This window comes from Bos taurus, chromosome 11 (genome assembly GCF_002263795.3).
Source record: "Bos taurus isolate L1 Dominette 01449 registration number 42190680 breed Hereford chromosome 11, ARS-UCD2.0, whole genome shotgun sequence".
NCBI lineage: Eukaryota > Metazoa > Chordata > Mammalia > Artiodactyla > Bovidae > Bos > Bos taurus.
In genome coordinates, this window is record NC_037338.1 from 21493689 (window position 1) to 21516147 (window position 22459).

The window sequence follows — 22459 nt, forward strand, 5'->3', positions numbered from 1 at the left end:
ATCAATTGTTTTTCTCTCTGATCATTAGTCTAAGTTTGGTCTTGAGCCTTTTCGTGTTTTTAAACCTATAACAGAAACTAGCTTGGGCTTGAAGATACAAGAACATCTTGCGGCTTAAGTATCGTAAAGGGCCAGAAAAAAATATTTGAACTGGAGGAAAAACAATCTTAGAGCCTCAAAGTAAAGTTGTAAAGATGTTCTCAGAGATAAACATCAAGCCGGTCAGACTGGAAAAATTTTTGCTAGTTTTCCATTTGTAAAAATTCCCAGCCCCAGGCAACAAAAGGAATAGTTTGCTACATCAGCTGTTCAGATATTCCAACTGATAGGAAATTAAATAACAAATTCTGGAATTAACATATGAAGATGACAGTTTTTCTCACTTAAATACAAAGTAATAGTCAATAGACTAATACCTGAGTTGAACAAAAATTAGGAGACAGAAATAGTTCTAACTTTTATTAAAATAAGCTAAAGAACATATTCAGGTTAAGTGATATATTCGAATATAAAGTCACCAAAGTTTTTAATCCCATTCTCAGGTTTTACAAGTATCTTAAGATAAATAAAAAAATATTATGTATATTTAACATAATACAACTAAAACTGTTTGCAGTACATTATATCTAGAAGTCTAAATTGTCATTATGCTATCTATCAAATGCTAATTGAATCACAGCCATAAGTTCATGTGATTTGAAGTAGACCTGCTTTTATACAAACATGTCCTAAAATCATAAGTAGACACACAACATCTTCAAAGTAACAATATTTAGAGATACAGTCAGTGACTAGCGTTCAGGACAGAAAAGAAGAATTGTAACTTTATAAATACAAGTCATTTATATGCCTGTTAAATAGGAAAAAAAATTCTTGGCTTGATTATAAGCTTTGAGGATAAGTTAAATATAAGGTTGACTGAGCCTGTGTCCCTGTTGTTGAAATATAAAACAGATAAAATTCAGTTCTATTTGTAGAATTCCATTGTTATCATTTACTGAAACTACCAAAAGTTTTACTGAAGTTAGAAATGTACTGAATGTTCTTTGCCTTAATGGATATCTTAAATTAGTATTTCACAGCATATGTCATTTCCAAGCTAATTAGAGTTAGATTAAATCAGCAAAGAATGATTACATATTACTCTGCATTTTGAAAGCACACCTGTTTGATTTACATTAATTAAAAACAATCCAGTGATAATTAGCTTTAAAATTTAATTTTGTTTATCAAATTGACCTCTGTTAGGTGGTTGTCTGTAAACTGCTATTCACTTGATAGAACTAGCAGGGGGCGGTGTGTGTGTGTTTGTGTGAGTATGAAAGAAAGGAGGTGAGAGAGAGAAAGAGGGAGATCTCCTTGCTCCTGGCTAAATCATAAAGAGCAAAATGTATTTTGATATTGTTAACCAGTCTCGAGAAAGACTATTTTAGTGGAAGATACATCCAAGACACAAATACCATGCCCCACAGAGAATCACAGAAGTTTAGAGCTGAAGGGGAGCCTAACGTATTATTTCATTTATCCACTTTCTTATCTTACAAATGAGAAAATGAAGGCAAAAGAAAGTTACATATTGTGACAAGGCTACACAGACCTAGAACCAGTGTCCTAACTTCCAGACCAAATGGTATTTCTATTATTGTCTAAATTACCACTCTTGACTTTTCATCTTCTGTCAAAACAAGAATGACATTGTTGAGTTAATGATTCTAGTAGAAAACACATACACATATATACCCAGCATACTACTTTAACTTGCAAGTGTTAATGTCTTAATGACATCTTAATGTCTTAACTATATGCATTAAAATCTATACACTTGTGATTTCACTATTACCTTACACTAGTACCCCAATTTTCCAAGATTCTACTGTTTGTGGAATTTTAGGATCATTCCTATTTTGGGAGTATGTTTTAATTTAAAATATATACTTATATTTTTTGGAGAATTCTGTGCCATTCAAGTTGTTCCAAAACCAGGATTGGAAGTTGCTGGTGGTAACAAATGACAAAGAAAGTGCCACCTTTTAAAAAAACTGTAATTCTACGGCAAGTATGAACAAGGACCTTACAACATGTTCGGAACTGAAAATTGTTCATCTTATTAAAAAGAACATATTAATTTTCTTATGTCCTGTAGTTTGGGGAATGTGCAAGAGCACTAAAAGACAGTGAGAGAGCTCCTTAGCAGAGGGACATTCTCCCTGCTCACTTCTTCATCCCTGCACTCTGCTGTTTCCCTTTACTCAATCACCTCCCTAATCCAAAGCATTTGACAGCTGCCTCTTGAATACCACTTTTTAATGGTTCAGTCTTGTTAAAACAATCTTTAAAAAGTGACCCCCCTCAAGGGCTTTGTGGTTGGAGCAAGTCTGAACAACTGCATGGATATATCATCAGGACCGAAATGGGGACTAAAGACAGAGTCCAAGCAAAGAGGCCTACGGGGCTGATAAAGTTGAATCAGATGTCCTCTCTAGGTATTATGTATTATACTTTCTTCTTTCCTGAAGCAGCAGCAGCACTAAGAATAAATAAGGTCTGCATTTTTAATTGTAAAGTGCCCTGAGAAAGGAAGGAAAGAAAGAAGAATGAAAGAGAAGGAAGGGAGGAAGGAGAAAGAAAGAGAAAAAGAAAGAAAGAGAGCAACTTGGAGAGTCTCAGGTATGTGTGTGTGGAAAGTGAGAAAACCAGGGCACCAAGAGCTCACACTAATGTGGAGAAAGGAGTATTCAGATGGTGTCACTCACCATGACGGTGTCGTATTTGGACAGCCCTGGGAAAGAGCTCTGTAAGTAAATTAGAAAGCCTGGAAGCTGGCACGGGTGAGACAAGCCCCAGGTAAGCCAGCAAGTGTGCAAGGCTGTAGAAGGAAACGCGTGGTTATAGAATCACGTGGGCTTCTGCAAAGAGCAAGCCTATTTGCTGAGGAGAACTTTTACAAAAGTCATTACTTAATTTGGGGACGAGTACCGCTGTCTTCCATGCAGCTGAGAAATGCAAGGGAGCCTGCAAAGTACAGAGGTGAGAAATCCGCACTCTGTAAAGAGTCGCACTTCGAGATGTGTGCCCCTGAGCGACCTAGGTGTCTGAGGTGCTCCACGGCCTGGGCCACCCAGGGAAAGATAAGCATGCAAATGTCTATCAGAAGATTCCTTTTCTTCAAGGTAATATGACTACACTGGAACATTTTTCTAAGCATTAGATGCTTTCACCTCTCCTCTCTCCAGTGATACCTAAATGATGGATTTGTCTAAGGAACAGAATGGAGAGAGAGATGCTAGTTTGAAAGGATTCTTAAACATGAGCAAAAATTAAGGGAAGACAGTTATCCAACCAACCTCTGCCCAAAACTCCATTGTTGTTTGAAGCAGTTATAAAATGGATAATGGGGTCTTGCGCTGTCTTAATTTCTGCATGTAAGCTCACATTTAGGTGAGCTTGAACAGCATGAGTGGTTTGGCAATAAGAAGGCTTAAATGATTAAAAAAAAACCCACTATGAAAGCTAAAAATAAATCTTTAATCAATGTTGCTTTTATCTTTTATTCCTCATTGTTCTTGTACCTGTGGTATCATCCTACTAAAAATGCAAAAAATCTGAAGAGACACATTCTGATAATAAGATGAAAATAAAGAAGATCCTAAGCAGGCTATATTCACACTAAGAATATTAAATGGTCAAATAAGCTCACCTCAAATATCTTTAGTTAGCACAGAACTATTGTTTAGATGTCATAACTCCTCAATAAAGAGATGCACCCAAGTACTTGATTGAGATTCTCTGAAAGTTCACAGGGCCATGTTTATATGTGCAGCAGACTTTTAGAGATGAACATGAGGTGGAACTGTGCTTCCTTAATAACAATTTATGCTTGGTGTCTTAGTGTCAAATACGAGGAATTTCTGGAATTAGGTGTATTTGCAAAATTTGACCATGTTTAGGTATGCCAGACCCCGAAGCAGAAAAAAGTTAATGAAATCATCTTAACATTTATTGATAAAGATGCCACTGTTTTGTGCCTTTATGCCAGTCAGTGATAGACAGCCTCATGTTATTATTTTATTTTTATTTATTTTTTCCTCATGCTATTATTTTACATGAGTTCCTTACTAGCAAACTAAAAGTACTTTCGAACAGTTTGTACCATTTTTAGATGTCCAGGATAAAAGGGATCTACTCTGATGCTTCAAAATTTATAATTATAAATATGTACTTACACGTATGTATGTGTGTGTCAAGTTTACTTGGGAAAACGTCCCAACATAAATTCAACTCACTTATTGAGGTGTTTTTTTGTTTGTGTCTTTTTTTTGACAAGAGACACAAAATGAAGTTAACTGAATGATAATCTTTCTGCTCTCAGAAGTGTTTACAAACTTGACCTGACCATGATGCCCAGGGCAAGTTTATAGAGTGTATGGATGCAAATGTTTGGAAGAGAGTGTTGACAATGAGATGTTTAGAAAATACACCCAGGAGGATAGGTTTAGGTACTGAGATGGCTTAATCAGGAGGAGAAAAGGATAAGGAACTGTGATGCACCAAAGGACAGGAGAAGGCAGTCAGTTATTCTAGGGTGTGATGTCACAAGGATGGTAATTCCTCGCAGTTCATCCACTATTTTCTATGTAAATGTACGGCATGTTCTCTAGCTAGCTTTAAAAATAGAATTGTCAATGTCTTATGAGACAGAGAAAGTAGAGTCTGCCCTGGAATTAAGGGATAAACCTAGATGACATTTCAAGGTTCCCTTCCTACACCAACATAAAAACACAGAATAAAATACCAGGATTAACTCAACAGACCTGGCTGCAACAAGAGCCAATTAAAATGCAGAAATATAATGCCATTTCTTACACAAACAATGGCTAGGCAAGCAATCTGATATTGCTCTAAGACTGTATGTGGTCAGCTGAAGTAAGATGGTATATGTAAATCTTTTTCATAAATCAAAGGATAAGTTCACAAATTCTCAATACAAGTTGCTTCAAGAGGGGCTGCTCTGATAAAATCGAAAATCTCTCCTCCATATGTGCAGTTTCAAATGCTGTTAACATTTATAGAAAATGTTCTAAAAGATAAACTTGGCATGTAAAAAACACAGGCAGAGGAATCAGTAATGATCAGAGCAAAACAATTCTAGAAAGCATCTTAATTTTCATATGGCTCATTTGCATCTGAAACACTGAGACTCCCTATCTCTCTGGTACAAAAATGTGTATACGTATTAAATTACTTTCCTCTTGAAAGAACTAAATGTTTGGAAGATGATCAAATTTTAACTGGAGGACTTGTTTTCTTCCATCAGGTGTGGGGGAGATGTGGCTTCCTGGTATGAGAGGCAACAGTTGATTCTAACAGCAGAACAAGACAAAAATAAGAAAGTAAATTGAAAACAATTCCTATTGGTACAGTTTGATTTCAAGGTGGTAAAACAAAAGGATACATACAGTACAAAGATGTCAAAAGACATCAATTTAAAAAATTAAACAGAGTTACGTTTCTAAAAATTGTGGTTCTGATACTTGAAAATTAGTTTATATTATTCATTATAGGATACTCAGGGACGTACTATGATCTGTTTCAATGAATTCATTTCTGAGTATCTGGTCAGGGTTTAAAAGAAAACTTCCCACCAGCTATTAAACAAAAAGCGCAAGAGTCTACATTTTACTCATCTCAGATTTTTAACTTCAGATATTAATTTTAGGATATTAGCAGAACAGCAAAGATCTAAAATCTCTTTACTATCAACTTTAAACAATATTTAGGCTTAAGGAGATTGTTGGTCAATCACTCAGAGATACAGAATCTTTATTTTCTGATATGGTAAGATGTCTAAGAAAAACGTGCATGCTCAGAAAGAAAATCAAAATTTGGAAGATGTCTCTGTCTTTCTCTTGGCCTTGCTCTCTAGGGCCTTCTGGTGTGCCGGGCTGCCCTGGGCCTTCTCCATCTCCGCCTGATGGAGGGAGACGGTTAGGCATGGTCTCGTGGGGGGCGCTCTGGAGGGGCTGACACACAAGATGGACAGGCTGCAGCTGGCTAGGACAGAGAACATGACATCTTTGTAAACGAAATTCTCTAGATGCATGCTGCTCTTGGTGTTTCTTTTCCTTCTGTTGTCCTGTGTCTTTGGGAAGACTTATTCAGCTGAGTTATGAAGTATTAAAGAAAGGGTAGCACAGCTGTGAACTGGAGATGTAAGGGACAGCAGCATCCCCACCCACCTGGGGGCGAGCGCAGTGGAAAGTGGCTCAGGGACCAAGAGGCAGGGTGGAGCCCTGCCCATCCCCTCTCCCCACGACAAAGGTCCAGGAGCTGGTGAGATGTTTTTGAGGGGACAGTGTTTTTACACACAATTCACACTATTTCAAATTTGAACAAACCGTAATTTCTTGGTTAAGTAAACAGTATTGGGCTTGAACTTGCAAGCATGTAACTTGAATAGTTAAAGGGCCTATGTAATAAAAATTTGGATTTTTATCTTGGATAAAGATTTGGGATACACAGACGTCATCTTAACATTTCATCTTACTGATCAGTTTGACCCTTCTCTCCCAAAAAACTTCTATTTTAACTACTGAAAGAGACTACTTTCTTCCTTTATGGCAAAGATGCTAATGGGAAGATAGGTGAACAGAAAAGTAGATCAGAGGTGGAGAATTAAGCAAACGCAAAATGTGATGAGTGTCAGTTTTCTGAGAAATGGAAACTTATCATCTTGACTTATCAATAAGCAATGTTTACCTACTTACTGAGCTTCCCCAGTGACTCAGATGGTAAAGAATCTGTCTGCAATGCAGGAGACCTGGGTTCAATCCCTGGGTCGGGAAGATCCCCAGGAGAAGGGAATGGCTACCCACTATTTATTTGAATACTATTTATTAAGTACCTTCGATGTGACAGATATTATTTTAGGTGCTAGGGATGCAGGTGAGGGGGGAAAGAAGTCTAAACCCAAAGAAACCTACTTCCATGGAGTTTGTTTCCACTTCAGTGTTGTCTGAAAGCAAGTAAATGGTAGTTGCCTAATAAGCCATAGAATCAACATCTATCTTTATATTCACCATATTAATCTATAATATTGGCATATTTTAGGACAGGATTGGTTCTCAGATATCTGAGTTTCAACTTTTTGAATCTGTCCAGAGCTTGTCTTTGGCTACCAGGAAAAGCCTAGGAAAGGCAGACTAAGGTGCCTGCCATGGGTGAAAGAATAGAACAGTCAAGTTTCTTATTATACACGTGGAGGCTACAGAAAGGTACAAGGATTCTTCCATAATGCCTGTTAAAGTCAGTTCAGCTGTAATCCGGGCTTAGTTGTATGAAACTGTTGTGTCTTGGGTACATGATTCGGTGGGGAGGATATCCAATCAGTGTAACAAAAGAACTGTGCAATAACTTTAAGTATACTTGGAATAAGATTTTGCGGCAATCTGGAAACTTTCAGTTTTATGGTTTTTATTGCATCAATCACAATTTCTATTAGACAAACAAACATAATTAAACCAGTGCAAAGAAAAGATCTTGGTGCCCGCCTAGTCTCACTTTGAGAGGTAGAGAAGGAAAATAATCATTTTTATAGCACTTTAACTTTGGAACCGAGGTACCTGCTGACGCCTTCTGTTTCTTCCTTCATTACGTGCTTTTCTTTTAATTTGGTCCTCTTGAAAAGAATCAAAGTAGGGGCTCTCCAGGAGTTGGGCACAGGTTAATCTGTCATCTGGATTCATCTTCAGACACTCCTTTGGAAGACGGGAAGAGCAAAGAAGATATTAAAAAGAGGAGCCTGTATTGTTACTGTACCCTAAAACTCTGAATAACAACTTGGTAGAGCAAACACAAGTTTAGAAGATCTTCGAGTTTGTATAGTATCCAGAACCTGAAACTTGTTAATAACTGGAATTGCTCTTCTTTTGCCAATTCAAAGTCTTTTGAGGGCAGACTTGATGCACAGTCAATGTTTTGAAGGGGGTCAATGTAGGTCAGGTGTGTGTCACTTGTAAAGCAAATAGCTTGTAGGACTTCACAAAATGTGGTCCCTAGGCCAGCTACCAGAGAAGGCAATGGCACCCCACTCCAGTACTTTTGCCTGGAAAATCCCATGGACGGAGGAGCCTGGTAGGTTGCAGTCCATGGAGTCGCTAGAGTCGGACACCACTGAGTGACTTCACTTTCACTTTTCACTTTCATGCATTGGAGAAGGAAATGGCAACCCACTCCAGTGTTCTTGCCTGGAGAATCCCAGGGACAGAGGAGCCTAATGGGCTGCTGTCTATGGGGTGGCACAGAGTCGGACACGACTGAAGCGACTTAGCAGCAGCAGCAGCAGGCCAGCTACATCAGCATCACCTGGAAATTGCTAGAAATACAAATTTCTTGGTTCAACCCCAAGTCTACTGAATCAAATGCCCTGGGGGTAGGGCCAAACAATCTGTGGGCTTTTAATCTGTATTTAACAAGCCAACAAAGTTGGGGAATTAGACTTCCAGGATAGGATCTGCAGAATGCTGGGTTAGAGCAGGTCAGAGCAGTGAGAGGCAGAAAGCAGGTGAGGTCCAGTGGAGCAGTGGTAAGGGCAATCTAAGAGTTCAGAGGTGTGGGGCTCTTGGTCTCAGGAGGACTCAGACTGAAGGAATCCAGTACGCTGGATAGAACCTGGGCAGTGGCCAGCACGAGTACAAAGGCTGGTCTACACCGTTGACTCTAGGTCACTCTGATGGCTCTACTTCCTAGATCAGAAGAGTTTCAAACTGTGGTGTTCATCATAATTACCTAGGGAGAGGCTTAAAGATATAAACTCCAAGGTCCTATTCATAGAGATTCTGCTTCTGTAAATCTGAGGTTATTTACTGGAATGTGTATTTTTAAATAGCTCATTCTGATGAGTAGTCATTTTGATGAGTGGTATGGAAGCCATTGCTATAAATATGACTTAATTGGTTGTTAAAGATAGATACTCATACTGGTATCTCCATCCCTGCCCCATTAAAGGCTTTCAGTATCCATGGTGAATGGAAGAGTCACACTTTCTAGCATGGTCTCAGCCGGTCAAGCAAGAATGGCAGACTGGTCATAGATGAGCTTCTTCTGCTTTTTTATTAGAACTTGTTCTTTGTTTGACCCTGGTACAGGGGCTACATTCAGTATCGACATGGTTCTGATTTTGCCTGATCTTCTACTGATTTATTTAACAAGCAATTTAGAATTTTAGTGAACCCAGTGTATCTAAAAGGTTATCAGTTCAACATGTAATATTTTAAAAATTATTAATGAAATATTTTATATTCTTCTAAAAGGTAATTTTCATAGAAATATAGAACATCTCAATTCTAATCAGCCATAGTTCAACTGCTCAGTAGGAACATGGCTAGTGGCCACCCTATTGGATAGCATAGTTCTTGATTTTCCAACTTAAAGGGAATACATTCATCCTCATAAATTTCCATAGTCTGAAATACACTGACGTAACTGTCAAATTTCCTAATGAATGCAAAAGCATGGTGTTCATCATAGCTATAATCATTCTCTTTTATCTTCTACTAATTTTAAAGGATATATTGGAAAGATTTAGTGTTTAAACCACTGATGTTCCTCTAATTGTAATTATTTCACAGTTCTTTAATAGTTTCAATGACCACATTTTTACATTGGCTTTATTTGACCTACTGTCCACCCATCCCAGAGTTACCAGCTCCAGTTATTATGATTTCCAGTCAATACGGTTATAATTGATTCTTAGGTACCTTCATGAAACTCAAAGCCACAGGATGAACATCTGAGAACTTTTCTTCAAGAGTTTCCTAAAAAACAGAGTAAAGCATTTCAATGTTATATAACAAGAAAGTAGCAGATATTTAAAATATATTAGTATTAAGAATACTTTGGAGAAAGTCCCTTAATACGTTATATAATTCCTTTCAAAGATTTTTTAAAATCTTAATTTTACATGATTTTACACTATAGTGTAATAAAAAAAGCTGAAGTTATTTTCTTAATTTTACAATGTCTTACAATTGGTGTTTGGTAAATGCTCATTCTAAATGTCCCCTTCAGTACCATAAAATCTACTTATAGGGATACCCAACCTACTTATAGGGGTGCTTTGAACATTAATGAAAACACACTGAACTGCATGAATAAGAGCACTACAGAAAGCAAAGGAATGATGAATGCAAAACTCAAATAGTAAGCAAGGAACAGAATGGGACTGAGGAAGAGAATGTGGGGAGGGGGAAGCTTCCAAGTTAACGGCACCATTCTCCTTCTTTTTGTCTGTGCTGGGTCTGCGCTGCTTTGCGAGGGCTTTTCCTAGTTGCAGCCAGTGGGCACTACTCTTTGCTGCAGTGCCCGGGCTTCTCTTGGCGGTGGCGTCTCTTATTGTGGAGCGCGGGCCTAGGCACGCAGGCTCAGCAGTCGAGGCTCATGGGCTCTAGTGTGCGCCTCAGTAGCTGTGGCGCTCTGGCTTACCTGCCCAGAGGCATGTGGCATCTCCCCAGACCAGGGACTGAACCCATGTCTCCTGCATTGGCATGCAGGTTCTTATTCACTGCATCACCAGGGAACTACTGTATTTTAGTCTTTAAACTAAACATGTTTTATGAATATTATTTTTAATTCAACCTCTATACTTGTAATTAAACATTTAACCTTTCATTATATGTGTTAAGAGTCTTAACAAACATAATAAAATAGAAGTCCAGTATATAAATCAAGGTATTATATGAAATAAATTGAAGATGAACAGGTGTTTAGAGAAGCCAGGGCCATTTGAACCCAATGGTTCACAGGTGCCATAAATCATGACCTGGCTTAACAGATTCTCCCTTCCTCCACATCACTCTGTCTTCAACACATTGGGAGCAGGGCACAAGCCTTCCCTGATGGTCCTTTCATTGTATAGGCAGAATAAAGCTGGGTTAAAACTCAACATTTAAAAAACTAAGATCATAGCATCCGGTTCCATCACTTCATGGCAATAGATGGGGAAGAAAGTGGAAGCAGTGACAGATTTTATTTTCTTGGGCTCCAAAATCACTGCAGATGGTGAGTGCAGCCATGAAATGAAAAGATGCTTGCTCCTTGGAAGAAAAGCTTTGACAAACCTAGACAGCGTATTAAAAAGCAGAGACATCACTTGGCCAACCAAGGTCCATATAGTCAATGCTATGGCTTTTCCAGTAGTCATGTACAGATGTGAGAGCTGGACCATTAAGAAGGCTGAGTGCCAAAGAATTGATGCTTTCAAACTGTGGTGCTGGAGAAAACTCTTGAGAGTCCCTTGGATAGCAATAAGATCTAACCAGTCAATCCTAAAGGAAATCAGCCCTGAATATTCATTGGAAGAACTAATGTTGAAGATGAAGCTCCAATACTTTGGCCACCTGATGCAAAGAGCTGACTCACTGGAAAAGACCCTGATGCTGGGAAAGACTGAGGGCAGGAGGAAAAGGGGGCAACAGATGATGAGATGGTTGGATGGCATCATTGACTCAAAGGACATGAGTTTGAGCAAACTCTGGGAGATAGTGAAGGACAGGGAAGCCCGATATCCTGCAGTCCATGGGATTGCAAAGAGTCGGATGTGAAACTTAGCAGACCAACAACAACAGACCATGTGGAGTTTTAAAGTTCAAAGCCCAAACTCAGGTAACACAGATAAGAAATCAATGACCACAAAGACCACAGCGAGGGTGTAGAGGTGATCACTGGGGTTTGCAGTTTTGATTTCAATACAGTAAAGATCGTTTTGTGGAATGACCTTCCACGTGAAAAGACATGTTGTAAAAAGATGGTTTGTATTGATTTGAGGTTTCAGAAGCTGAAAAAAATAGAGAATGCATCTGTTTTTCAAAATAAATATAACTAAGTACTTTTTATGAGAAAATAATTATTTTATAATTATTTCAGGGAAAGGTACTTGACTGTTTTGATTAAAAGGCTCACCATATTTATGAAGGAAAGAAAGATGCTTTCAATTCACATTTAAAATTAAGTTAATCTTTGGATAGGGCAAGAAAACTTTTAAAGCCTTCTCCTGGTTCATTTTATGTAGTTTTTACATGGTTTATTCGACCTGTATCAGTATGTCATAAGGAGAACAGGAGTTCAAAGCACAAATATTAAAAGAGAAACAACCACCCCTTTAAAGAAAGTAGCAGCACAAAGAGCGAAACACCAAAATCAAGCAATTTACCATCTCTTCTGGTTCAGGAATACTGATGCCATGGAAAAACTGGTTACTTTTAAAGATAGATTGATGTCTTGGGATTAGCTTTCCTGTAAAATACAAACCACATAACTGACGATTAATTTTAGTTAAAGACAGCATCGTGCTTCAACAGTTAATTTCCGAGGTCCAGATGTAAAAGAAAGACTGAGCCTGATCATTTCCTCTAAATTTGGGAGAAACTGGTCCCTGCAAAAACTATGCCTTCTCAGGTAAGATCGGTGCTGCCAACTCTCTTTGCCACACGTGGCTTGCTCTGTTATTTGTGCGTGCCTGCTCAGTTACGTTAGTCGTGCCTAACTTTGTGACCCTATGGACTGTAGCCCACTAGGCTCCTCTGTCCATGTGATTCTCCAAGCAAGAATACTGGAGTGGGTTGCCATGCCCTTCTCCAGGGGATCTTTCTGACCCAGGGATCGAACCTACATCTCCTGCACTGCAGGTGGATTCCTTACCCACTGAGCCACCCGGAAAGCCCCAGTCTGTCATTCAGCTGCCATCAGAGGAGGAGGTAAGCAAGTGGTGTGGAGAGCTTTACATATATGATCTCATTTAATCTTATAACTATCTCATGATGGTTGCAATTTCTTTATCTCTACTGTCCCAGTGAGAGAATGAGGCTCAGAGGCTTGATAACCTGCCTCAAGTCACACAGTCATTAGGTGACAGACCTGAGATTCAAACTCAGATCTGTCTAATATCTGCCTAATGTAAATTTCTACAGTCCTTAGAGGAAATCAGTTAAACAGCATAAGCTTAAGGTGTGGCCTATAGTGAAACACTACTCCACATCTTCCAGGGCTTGGAATTCTCCAGAAGAAGGTGTGGGAACCACACAGGGAATCAGACAGCAGCAGTTCCCTTGCCTGGCAGCCATGCTGCCAGGAGAGCCTACAGGAAGTGATTACTAAATAGCCATCTTGTGCGTGGCTTGCCTCTTTGTTCACACCCAGGCTGAGGTGTAAGCTTGCAGCTGATCTTTTGGGTTATGTTCTCTTCCAACCAGGTGGAAAGGGCAAGAGTTGAGAACAGTGACATGGGATGAAAGCTCATGAGAGAGAGCACTGCAGTCCATTCTCATTCTTCAATTGTTAATAACTAGTTGTACGACTTCAGGTCATTCATGCAAGCTCCTAGAGCCTCAGTTTCCTCATTTGTGAAAACAGGCACAATGAAAAATGTTATAATGTTCTTAGTGGATTTTTATTAAGACTGAGATGGTGTGTGTGAGAGCAATCTGTCAATCTTACATATAGAGGAGTGGAGTTGAAAGCTGCAATAGAGGCTGTATAGCCTGCAAGACCTAAAATATTTACCATTTGGCCCTGTATAGAAAAAGTTTGCTGATCCCTGTGCTAGAGGAAAGGGGGGAAAAAGCAGAAACTGCATTTGATTAAGTGTCTTCAGAGTAAGCTCTATGCAGCTGACTCACACCCTTAGCCCCGTCTTAGCCTGATAAGGAAAGTAAATGTATACTTTATTGCACAGCTAATTGACTTGACTTGGAACGGCATCTGAAACTCCTCACTGAGAGGAGTTAGGGCTCCACACATTGAGAAAAGGGTTGGGCTTTGGCTACAATCCAGAACAGCCGCCCTCAGCGGCACTTTGGAGACAACAGAAAGCTCTTGTTCATTATAATGACATACTACTACTACTACAAGTTAGCAACTCTGTAAGCCATAAAATGTAACTTATACCCAATGTTCTGATTATCAGATAAAGTTGGTCCACATCTGATTTTCCAGGCCAGAGCGGCTGGCCTGTCAGCAGCTCTGCAAAAACACAACCAGTAGCCCATATGTCGACTGAAGAACCATACTGGGTATCCCCCACAAGAAGTTCGGGAGCTCGGTACCATCTTGTAGCGACGTAGTCAGTGTAGGCATCTCCTGGAACTGCAAATGCATCAAGAGCAGGTCAGGCTCTCTGAAGAGATCAGCGTCAATAATTCTCAGAAGCCACGTTTCTCCTAACGCAGTGACGCACTAACCCAGGGAACTGTTACACTGTGTACTCAGAGAGTAAATTCCCCTTCCATACTATTAATATAAAATAGACAAGCAACAAGGATACACTGTGTAGTTCAGGAGATTATAACCATTACCTTGTAATAAGCTATCAATATAATGGAGTATAATCTGCAAAAATGCTGAATCACTATACTGCACACCTGAAACTAACATAATACTATAAATCTATACTATAGTATATTAACATAATATATAAATTTTTTAAAAATTCAACTTCCAAAGATACCTTAGCTATTTATTAACATCTATGTAATCCCAAAGAGAGAGGCCCAGGGTGAGGGCATGGGGAGAATTTCTGTAGTGCAGCTTTGAGAATAAACCAGCTTCCCAAAGCACCGTCAGGTCCTGTCAACAAACTGACTACGCGCACACCCACCTTGCAATGTGTCTGTTGTTAACACATGTTTCCACTTGCTGCAGAGTTTTAGATTCAGGGGGAGATAGTTACCTGTCCCCCCATTCCTTTGGTTCCTCTCTCTCTGGGATGACTTCTTTGCTTCTCAGCACTGTCTCTGAATCCTCTCTGTAATTTACAGTTCACTCTCCCAGTCTCATCAGCTCCATGAAGATTTTCCCAACCACTCTAGATCACGTTAGTATCTCCCTCCGGGGAACCATCTGCCTCTTCGCTTTAGCACTTTATTGCCAATCATCTTGTGTTAGTCTTTTGTTTCTTCTACTTCGGATTATAAGTGCATGAAGACCAGAAATGCATCTTTTAGTTCTCTTCCTTTCCTATGCGCACAGCACATAAATGTGGCTGCGTATGAACTAATGTACTGACTAAAAAATTAAAGTGAAATTTCCCTTTCTGAATAATAACACTATAACAATTAGCATAATTCAATATCTAAAGAATTTAAACTATATCATTTCATAATTATCTGTATTGCATAACTTAGTAAAAAACTTGCTACTTACTCAGAATTCGTGCAAACCCAAAGTCACAGATCTTGATTATTCCTTGCTTAGTTATTAGAATATTTTCAGGTTTTACATCTCTGTGAATACACTGTAAGAAAATATTTAATTATTTCCCTGAGTCATCAAAACAACAAAGCATAATAAACATTAACTATTAGTTTCAATGATAAACACAGGCTGTGAGATAAACACAAATATGGTTTTCCTTCTTTTTTTCTAAAACCTTAAATTAGCAATTTTTAATTTGTAAATCTTGTCATAACAAAAAAGTTGCTATACTAGGGAAAAAATTAAAATAATTATTGGATGGGAAAACTGAAAAAAAATTTTTTGAGAAGGGTGTATTATATAATTATTTCTTCCACTTTTTACTGAGCCCTATTTGAATAGTAAGAGGTAGAACCCTGAATGAAACAAGAAAGTCCTAGTGTATAGCATAGAGAACTATAGTCACTATCCTATGATAAACCATAAAGAGAAAGAATATTAAAAAATAATATATATGTATAACTGAATCCCTTTGCTGTACAGCAGTAATTAACACAACATTGTAAATCAACTATACTTTAATTAAAAAAAAAAAAAAAAACCCTGAATGAGATTATACCCAGAGTGCCTCTAATAAGAACAGCTGTCACCCAAGAATCACAATTCAGGTTGCATAAATATTACAGATTTGAGAAACTGGAAAAACATTCAAATGACAACAAAAAGAAAATGCATCAGAGGGACCATCTTATTTACCCTCTGGTCAGGATGTGTGAAAGGGAGCTGAGTTCACAGACCAGAGCTGTCCTAGGCCAGCTGGAACCTATGGCCACCTATTAACAAGAGATACCAAAGATTCAGCCTCAGGAGACGAGTATCCTCAACAGTGAGCTAATCTGCAACCATGAACAGCTTTCTTGAGGTGTGACCTCATGATGGAGTCGCTCCTGGGAGACCAGGTTGCCACTGGGAGGCACTCTCCCCTTAGAGTCCTCTCCAGTGGAGAACTCGCAACTTGCTGCACCATCCCAGGACCCTCAGTGAAGCAAATGCTCCTTTCCGGCTGTGAGAGGGCCAAGCTGGGGGCGTGCATGACGGTGGGCTGAGTGAACCCCACCCACTCTTATCCCAGAAATGGCTACTGCGTGCTGTGGATGCCCCAGGAGAAAACAGCTCAGGCCCTCGTCTTCAGAACTTTAGCTTTCCAGGTTATTCTCCCTCCAAACAAGCAAATAGGTTAAAAACGATCTTGCTCTTCTTCTACAACTCAGCCCTCACACGGAGCTCTGGACTTCTCAGAGCACTTCCACATGAATTAGTGCATCCTTGCAATGATCCTGTGCTGGCAGGTGGCAACCGCTGGACTCCTGATTTAGTACCACAACAATCAGCTCCCTCTGCCTGACTTCTCTGTTGTGATGTCAGTCCCTTTAAATATTCCTTTCAAACTGATGATTTTGAAAAAAAAAAAAAATTTTTTTTTTTGCTCTTATAATAGCTATCTAAGAAGAGAAAATGTTGAATGCTAAATTCATTCTGGGTCATGGAAAAAAAAAATCCGGCACTCATACTGCAAGCTTGTTTGTATTTAGTCTCAATTACTGTCAACTGTTTCATCATTTGTATGGCCATCAGCTAGAAGAAACCTTTTAAGGCCTCTTAAAAGTCCGAAGGCCTTAGATGGTAATTTTTAAAGCTACACTGTTCTAACATAACCAACATAGTTTTCATCCTACCTTTTAGGCAGCACATTTATGAAAACTGGATTAACACTGAGTCATATTCACCTATAATAGCTACTGATTTAATAAGAACAGGTTATGTCCTTCAGATGAGTCTGCAGCAAATTCTAAGTTTCTGAATTATGTGTGGTACTACCAGGTAAATGGACTTATACTGCTACCTGTCTAGTGGCCTACTGAAATATGCAAATCCCTGTGAAATTTACAGCCACTTGTTTTCCAACCAAAATATACAACAGCTAATGAAGTACAGACAAGTCCCAAAGAAACAGAGAAAATCATTTAGTGTAGGTACAGGTAAGAGAAGCTACAAATAAAGAAGAATAGATGGGAGTACTGGAGAAGGAAAAAGAGAGTAAAAATCACAGGAACAGTAAGAACCAGAGCATGGAGAACAGAAGATGCTTTGACATACAGCATTCACTTTCTCCAATGCAAAATTGCACTCAAGTGTAAACTCTGTATGCCTCTTGCAATCAACTTATTTTCCACCAAAGAAAAAGAAAGTTGTAAGTCAGGGGAATCAAAACATTTTAATAAACTTGGGTTTCATACACAGCTTTTAGCAAACATTGCTTAAACTGGGTTATGTTGGCTGATGTACAATCTCATTTTTACAGACTCACAAGCCAGTAGGAAGAGGTATCCATGGTATTTTAAACTTGATCCTTAATTCTAAGAACCATCTCCAGAAACTTCCCTGCCAGAAGCTGCCTCTTTACATAAGCCTGAATGGACATCTGAGAAGGTTGTTCTTTGAGCCTTATGGACGGACACTCATAATCAGAGAGGAAAGAAGCCTCCTTGACAACTAGGACACTGATATCAACAAGACGATAATGGATGTTATAGCCAGACACACTCACATTTTGGAAGTCACTGTAATTTTGCCATTTTGATATGGAGTTTTTTTTTTTTTTTTGCCACACTGCATGGCTTATAGGATCCTAGTTCACCAACCAGGGATTCAACCGGGAACCACAGCAGAGAAAACACTGAGCTCTAAACATTGGACTGCCAGGAAATTCCCAGACATGAAGTTATTTTTCTCTAATTGATACATCAAATACATAAAAATTCATAAGTTGATAATGATGTTAAAGGGTCACTTCAGTTACCTCACTCTAGCCATATCATAGGGTAAAAAAGAACAAAATGAGTAGGTATTTTCTTAAGTCCAGTGCTTCTCAAAATTTAATGTGTACACGAATCTCTTGGAGATCTTGTTAAATATGCAGATTCTGACTCAGTAGATCTGGAATGAGCCTGAGAGTCTGAATTTCTAATGAGCTCTCAGGAGACCTTCACCAACCACACTCTGAGTAACAAGGCCTTAATCCCTTACTACCTTGACCTTGGCTGGGATAACTGCTCTGGAGATAAAAGATAGTCATGGTCACCACTGTGAATCTTCAGCAACAACATGGGTGGGATTGCCTTTCCTATTTGAGAGTATCATGAGGGCTCCTTTAAAATAAGGAGGGTATAAAGGTTTTAGATGTAGTATTGTAACAGCTTATATATGATTTAGACTGTTTCCCTTTGCATATGTTTCAACTAATAGGTTTATTTTAAAAAGATACACAAAGGTTTACCATAGTGTAAGAAAAATGGGGTAACCAGAGTTCAGAAGTAATTTTCTTGTCAGAGAAAGAAAGTCTGTCTGAAAAATTATCCATTTGTAATAAAGGTCACGGGTTATAAGTGGGAGGTTTTCAATATTTTAAGGTTTAAGGTATAGAACATGTTGTTCCAAGCAGAGGAATGGTGGCAGTTGCACAGAGCTACAAGCACATTTGGGTTCACTCTAAACAGTAAGTCATAATCAGGTAGGTAAGTTGATTGATGGACTCATTCATTCATACATTCATCCAGTTACTCCATAAATGTTTCCTGAACACCATATATAAAAAGATCTAGACCAGGCATTAAAGAGATACATACAAAGATAAACCATCCACAGAGACTGCATTCAAGCTTATAATCTGATTATATAGAGCAAAGATCATGGCATCTGGTCCCATCACTTCATGGGAAATGGATGGGGAAACAGTGGAAACAGTGTCAGACTTTATTTTTTTGGGCTCCAAAATCACTGCAGATGGTGACTGCAGCCATGAAATTAAAAGATGTTTACTCCTTGGAAGAAAAGTTATGACCAACCTAGATAGCATATTGAAAAGCAGAGACATTACTTTGCCAACAAAGGTCCATCTAGTCAAGGCTATGGTTTCTCCAGTGGTTATGTATGGATGTGAGAGTTGGACTGTGAAGAAAGCTGAGTGCCGAAGAATTGATGCTTTTGAACTGTGGTGTTGGAGAAGACTCGAGAGTCCCTTGGACTGCAAGGAGATCCAACCAGTCCATTCTAAAGGAGATCAGCCCTGGGTGTTCTTTGGATGGAATGATGCTAAAGCTGAAACTCCAGTATTTTGGCCACCTCATGCGAAGAGTTGACTCATTGGAAAAGACTCTGATGCTGGGAGGGATTTGGGGGCAGGAGGAGAAGGGGATGACAGAGGATGAGATGGCTGGATGGCATCACTGACTTGATGGACGTGAGTCTGAGTGAACTCCGGGAGATGGTGATGGACAGGGAGGCCTGGCCTGCTGCAATTCATGGGGTCGCAAAGAGTTGGACACGACTGAGCGACTGAACTGAACTGAATACACAAATAGTTATGGTAAATAAAATTTTTTAAAAATCATTTTAATTACCCATAAAACTCCAGCAGCAAACTTAGGTGAACTTGAATACCTCTCAGAGCATGGTGGAAAGCAACAAAGATGTGGATTCAATTCTGCATCATCTTTAGCAATTATTTGAAAGCACAATTTGCATCATGAAAAATATGTATCTTGTGAGCAATATGTCTCTATATTCTATATACTTTATCAATAAAAAGTCAAACCTTCTGACTTACTCTAACAACAACAAAAACCTCACTTTCTTTTTTTAAATGGTTTTATTTAGTTTTGGCTGTCCTGGGTCTTCGTTCCTGGGCTTTGCTCTAGTTGTGGTGAGCAGGGCCTGCTCTCCAGCTGCCGTGTGCGGCTTCTCGTTGTGGTGGCTTCTCCTGATGGGGAGCACAGGCTCCAGGGCTTGTGGGCTCAGTAGCTGCGGCTCCTGGCTCTAGAGCACAGGCTCAATAGTTATGGCACATGGGCTTAATTGCTCCTTGGCATGTGGGATCTTCCCAGATCAGGGATCAAACCCATGTCTTCTGCACTGGAAGGTAGATTCTTTAACCACTTAGCCATCAGAGAAGCCCTTCACTGAGTTTCTTCTTAACACCAAGGGAAGCTTTCCTTAAGTACTGAAAATTAGTTGCATGATTGTGTACTCTTTTTCAGCAATCCTAGATTACCAGGATAGATATTCTGCTCTTGGCATCAAAACTGACCATATGGTAGTCTGTATCCTTGCCTCAACACTGCCTCTATGTAGGCACCAACTCAAAAGGTTATTTTTTTAAAAAAACTATCATTATAGCAAAAGCACCCAAGAGCTTACTTAAAGAAGCCCCCGCTGGCCTAAGATGGGACAACCCGAACATCAGAGAGAACAATGATTGCAAAGGACTGAAGCACATCACATACATAAAATCATGATGATGCCCTACACCCCGCCGAATCCTTCACTCCTCAAGGTTGCTGGGAGACACTCTTGGAGACACCAGTTCATCACTGTGAGTACCGACATCTAAAAGGAATAATCACATATTTATCTTACTGTACTTTACAGTAACCAGGGTCCATGGTAAATTCTTCTCCATAGAATTCCAATTAATAAATGCAGAAGGAATATTAGAATTAGAAAATTGCCACCTTTTAACTTTAATGAAATACTGGAGAGAGGTAATAATGATGTCTAAATGCTAAAACTAAAAAAAGATTGACAGCGAAAGTGCTAAAGAAGGGGATCGAGTGAACATCTCTTGAACCTACTAATCTATTTTAAGACAATCCAAAGTGGAAAAGACGGCCAGACGTTATATACGCCTCAGGTTGCTGACACAGTAAGAAGTGTACAGTACTGTATGTGAAGCCTTCCTGTCTAAAAAGACTGAACCTGAGTGTGACAAGCCTCTGGATATAAACACCAATTTACAGTAAATACAGGCAAAAGAGCAAGTTAAAAAACACACAGGAAGCAACCAGCCAAAAGGATTTCTATAACACAGGAGAAGTCAAAGCATGGTTCTAGGTTGGGAAGCTTCAGTATCAATTGGTAAACTGTTAGAACTGCAAATTCTCAGGTTTTATCCCAGACCTACGGAATCGGAAATTCTGGAGGTGGACCCAGCAAAATGTGTCTTGACAAGAACTCCAGGTGATTCTGATGCATGCTCAAGTTTGACACCCATGGCTCTGAAAAATTAATGATGGAAAAAAGAAAAAAAAGATAGAGGAAAGGAGACCTTTACAGTATAAAAGACTTAAGAGACGTTAAAAACAAGAGAAAATCAAGTGCCACGGAGGGTTACACTACTGATATTCTGAAGACTTATTTTAACCCAATTTAAAAATAATCATAGTACTGATTATTTAAAAATAATCATTAGTACTGGGGCAAAAGGAAACTTTTAAGTTCATACAAACTTTTAATTCATAAGGAATGAATAATTTGATTCTTATAGAAGTTGGAAAAAAGCCATGAATAGTGCATTACTTTTCCTTGTATTCCGTAACTTTCTTTTGTTTTGCTCCTCTGGTTCTTATTCTCCTTCCACCATTAGCTCTTCAAATAGACCCCTGAGCCGTTTAGGAGAGAAGAGTCATCATGAAGAAATTAGCAAAGACATTAGGGAATGTTACTTACATTGTGTTTATGACAGAAGTTGAGAGCTTGGAGTGTTTGCCATAACACACTTTTGATCACTCCATCAGCAACTCTGGGGAAAAAAAGAACAAAGGAAATGAAAACTCCTAAGATGTGTTTTCAGGAGCAGAGGTGGGAATAGAAATGGAATGGGTGGGGCTTGTCACAGCCAGTGGATGCAGTACAAAGGGAATCTTGGAAATGTTCTTTTTAAAAAATGTTTTAACAAAAATTGATTTGCTACTTTTTTCATTATAGCTATGTAACTTTCCTTTTTAACTTGAAATTTTTAATGCTTATCATGAAAATTCAAACAATGTAGAAAAGTAAAGAAATAAGACATGTTCATTCAAATCTTGCTAGCCCAAAATAATTGCTGTAACTTATAGTGATTGTCCCTTTGGGAATCCCTGGTTCTCTTCCTCTCTCTGCATTTACTTTTTAACTTTAATATTAAACAAATGCATTCATAAGGTTCGATATTTTTAAAGTTAAAAGAATATCCATGAAGAATTCTCTCATATCTGCCTAGCCAATCATTTCATCCTTGGCAAATTCCCCTGCCTCTTTCAGAAACACTGTATGCACTGAGGTACAGATACATATATACAGAATATGTATACATCTATTTCAGTGACCAAAGATCTCATTATATAGATGTATCATAATTTAGTAAGTCCTCATTGACAAGCAATTAGGTTTGATCCAAGTT

At 38.8% G+C, this 22459-nt stretch overlaps 1 protein-coding gene across 5 annotated transcripts in view; it reads right to left on the reverse strand.

Moving 5' to 3' along the window:
* Window positions 1-446: 446 nt before the first annotated feature.
* CDKL4 (cyclin dependent kinase like 4) overlaps window positions 447-22459 on the reverse strand; it is a 54840-nt gene continuing 32827 nt past the window's right edge. For 2 of the 5 annotated variants that reach the window (XM_005212618.5, XM_010809939.4), the window contains exons 4-10: window positions 21748-21820; window positions 15193-15283; window positions 13939-14136; window positions 12206-12288; window positions 9756-9812; window positions 7620-7754; window positions 447-5360 (exon numbers count right to left, since the gene is read on the reverse strand). In XM_005212618.5, coding sequence (XP_005212675.1) covers window positions 5259-5360; window positions 7620-7754; window positions 9756-9812; window positions 12206-12288; window positions 13939-14136; window positions 15193-15283; window positions 21748-21820 — 739 coding nt within the window. In that variant the 3' untranslated portion in view covers window positions 447-5258. 5 annotated transcript variants of the gene reach the window in all.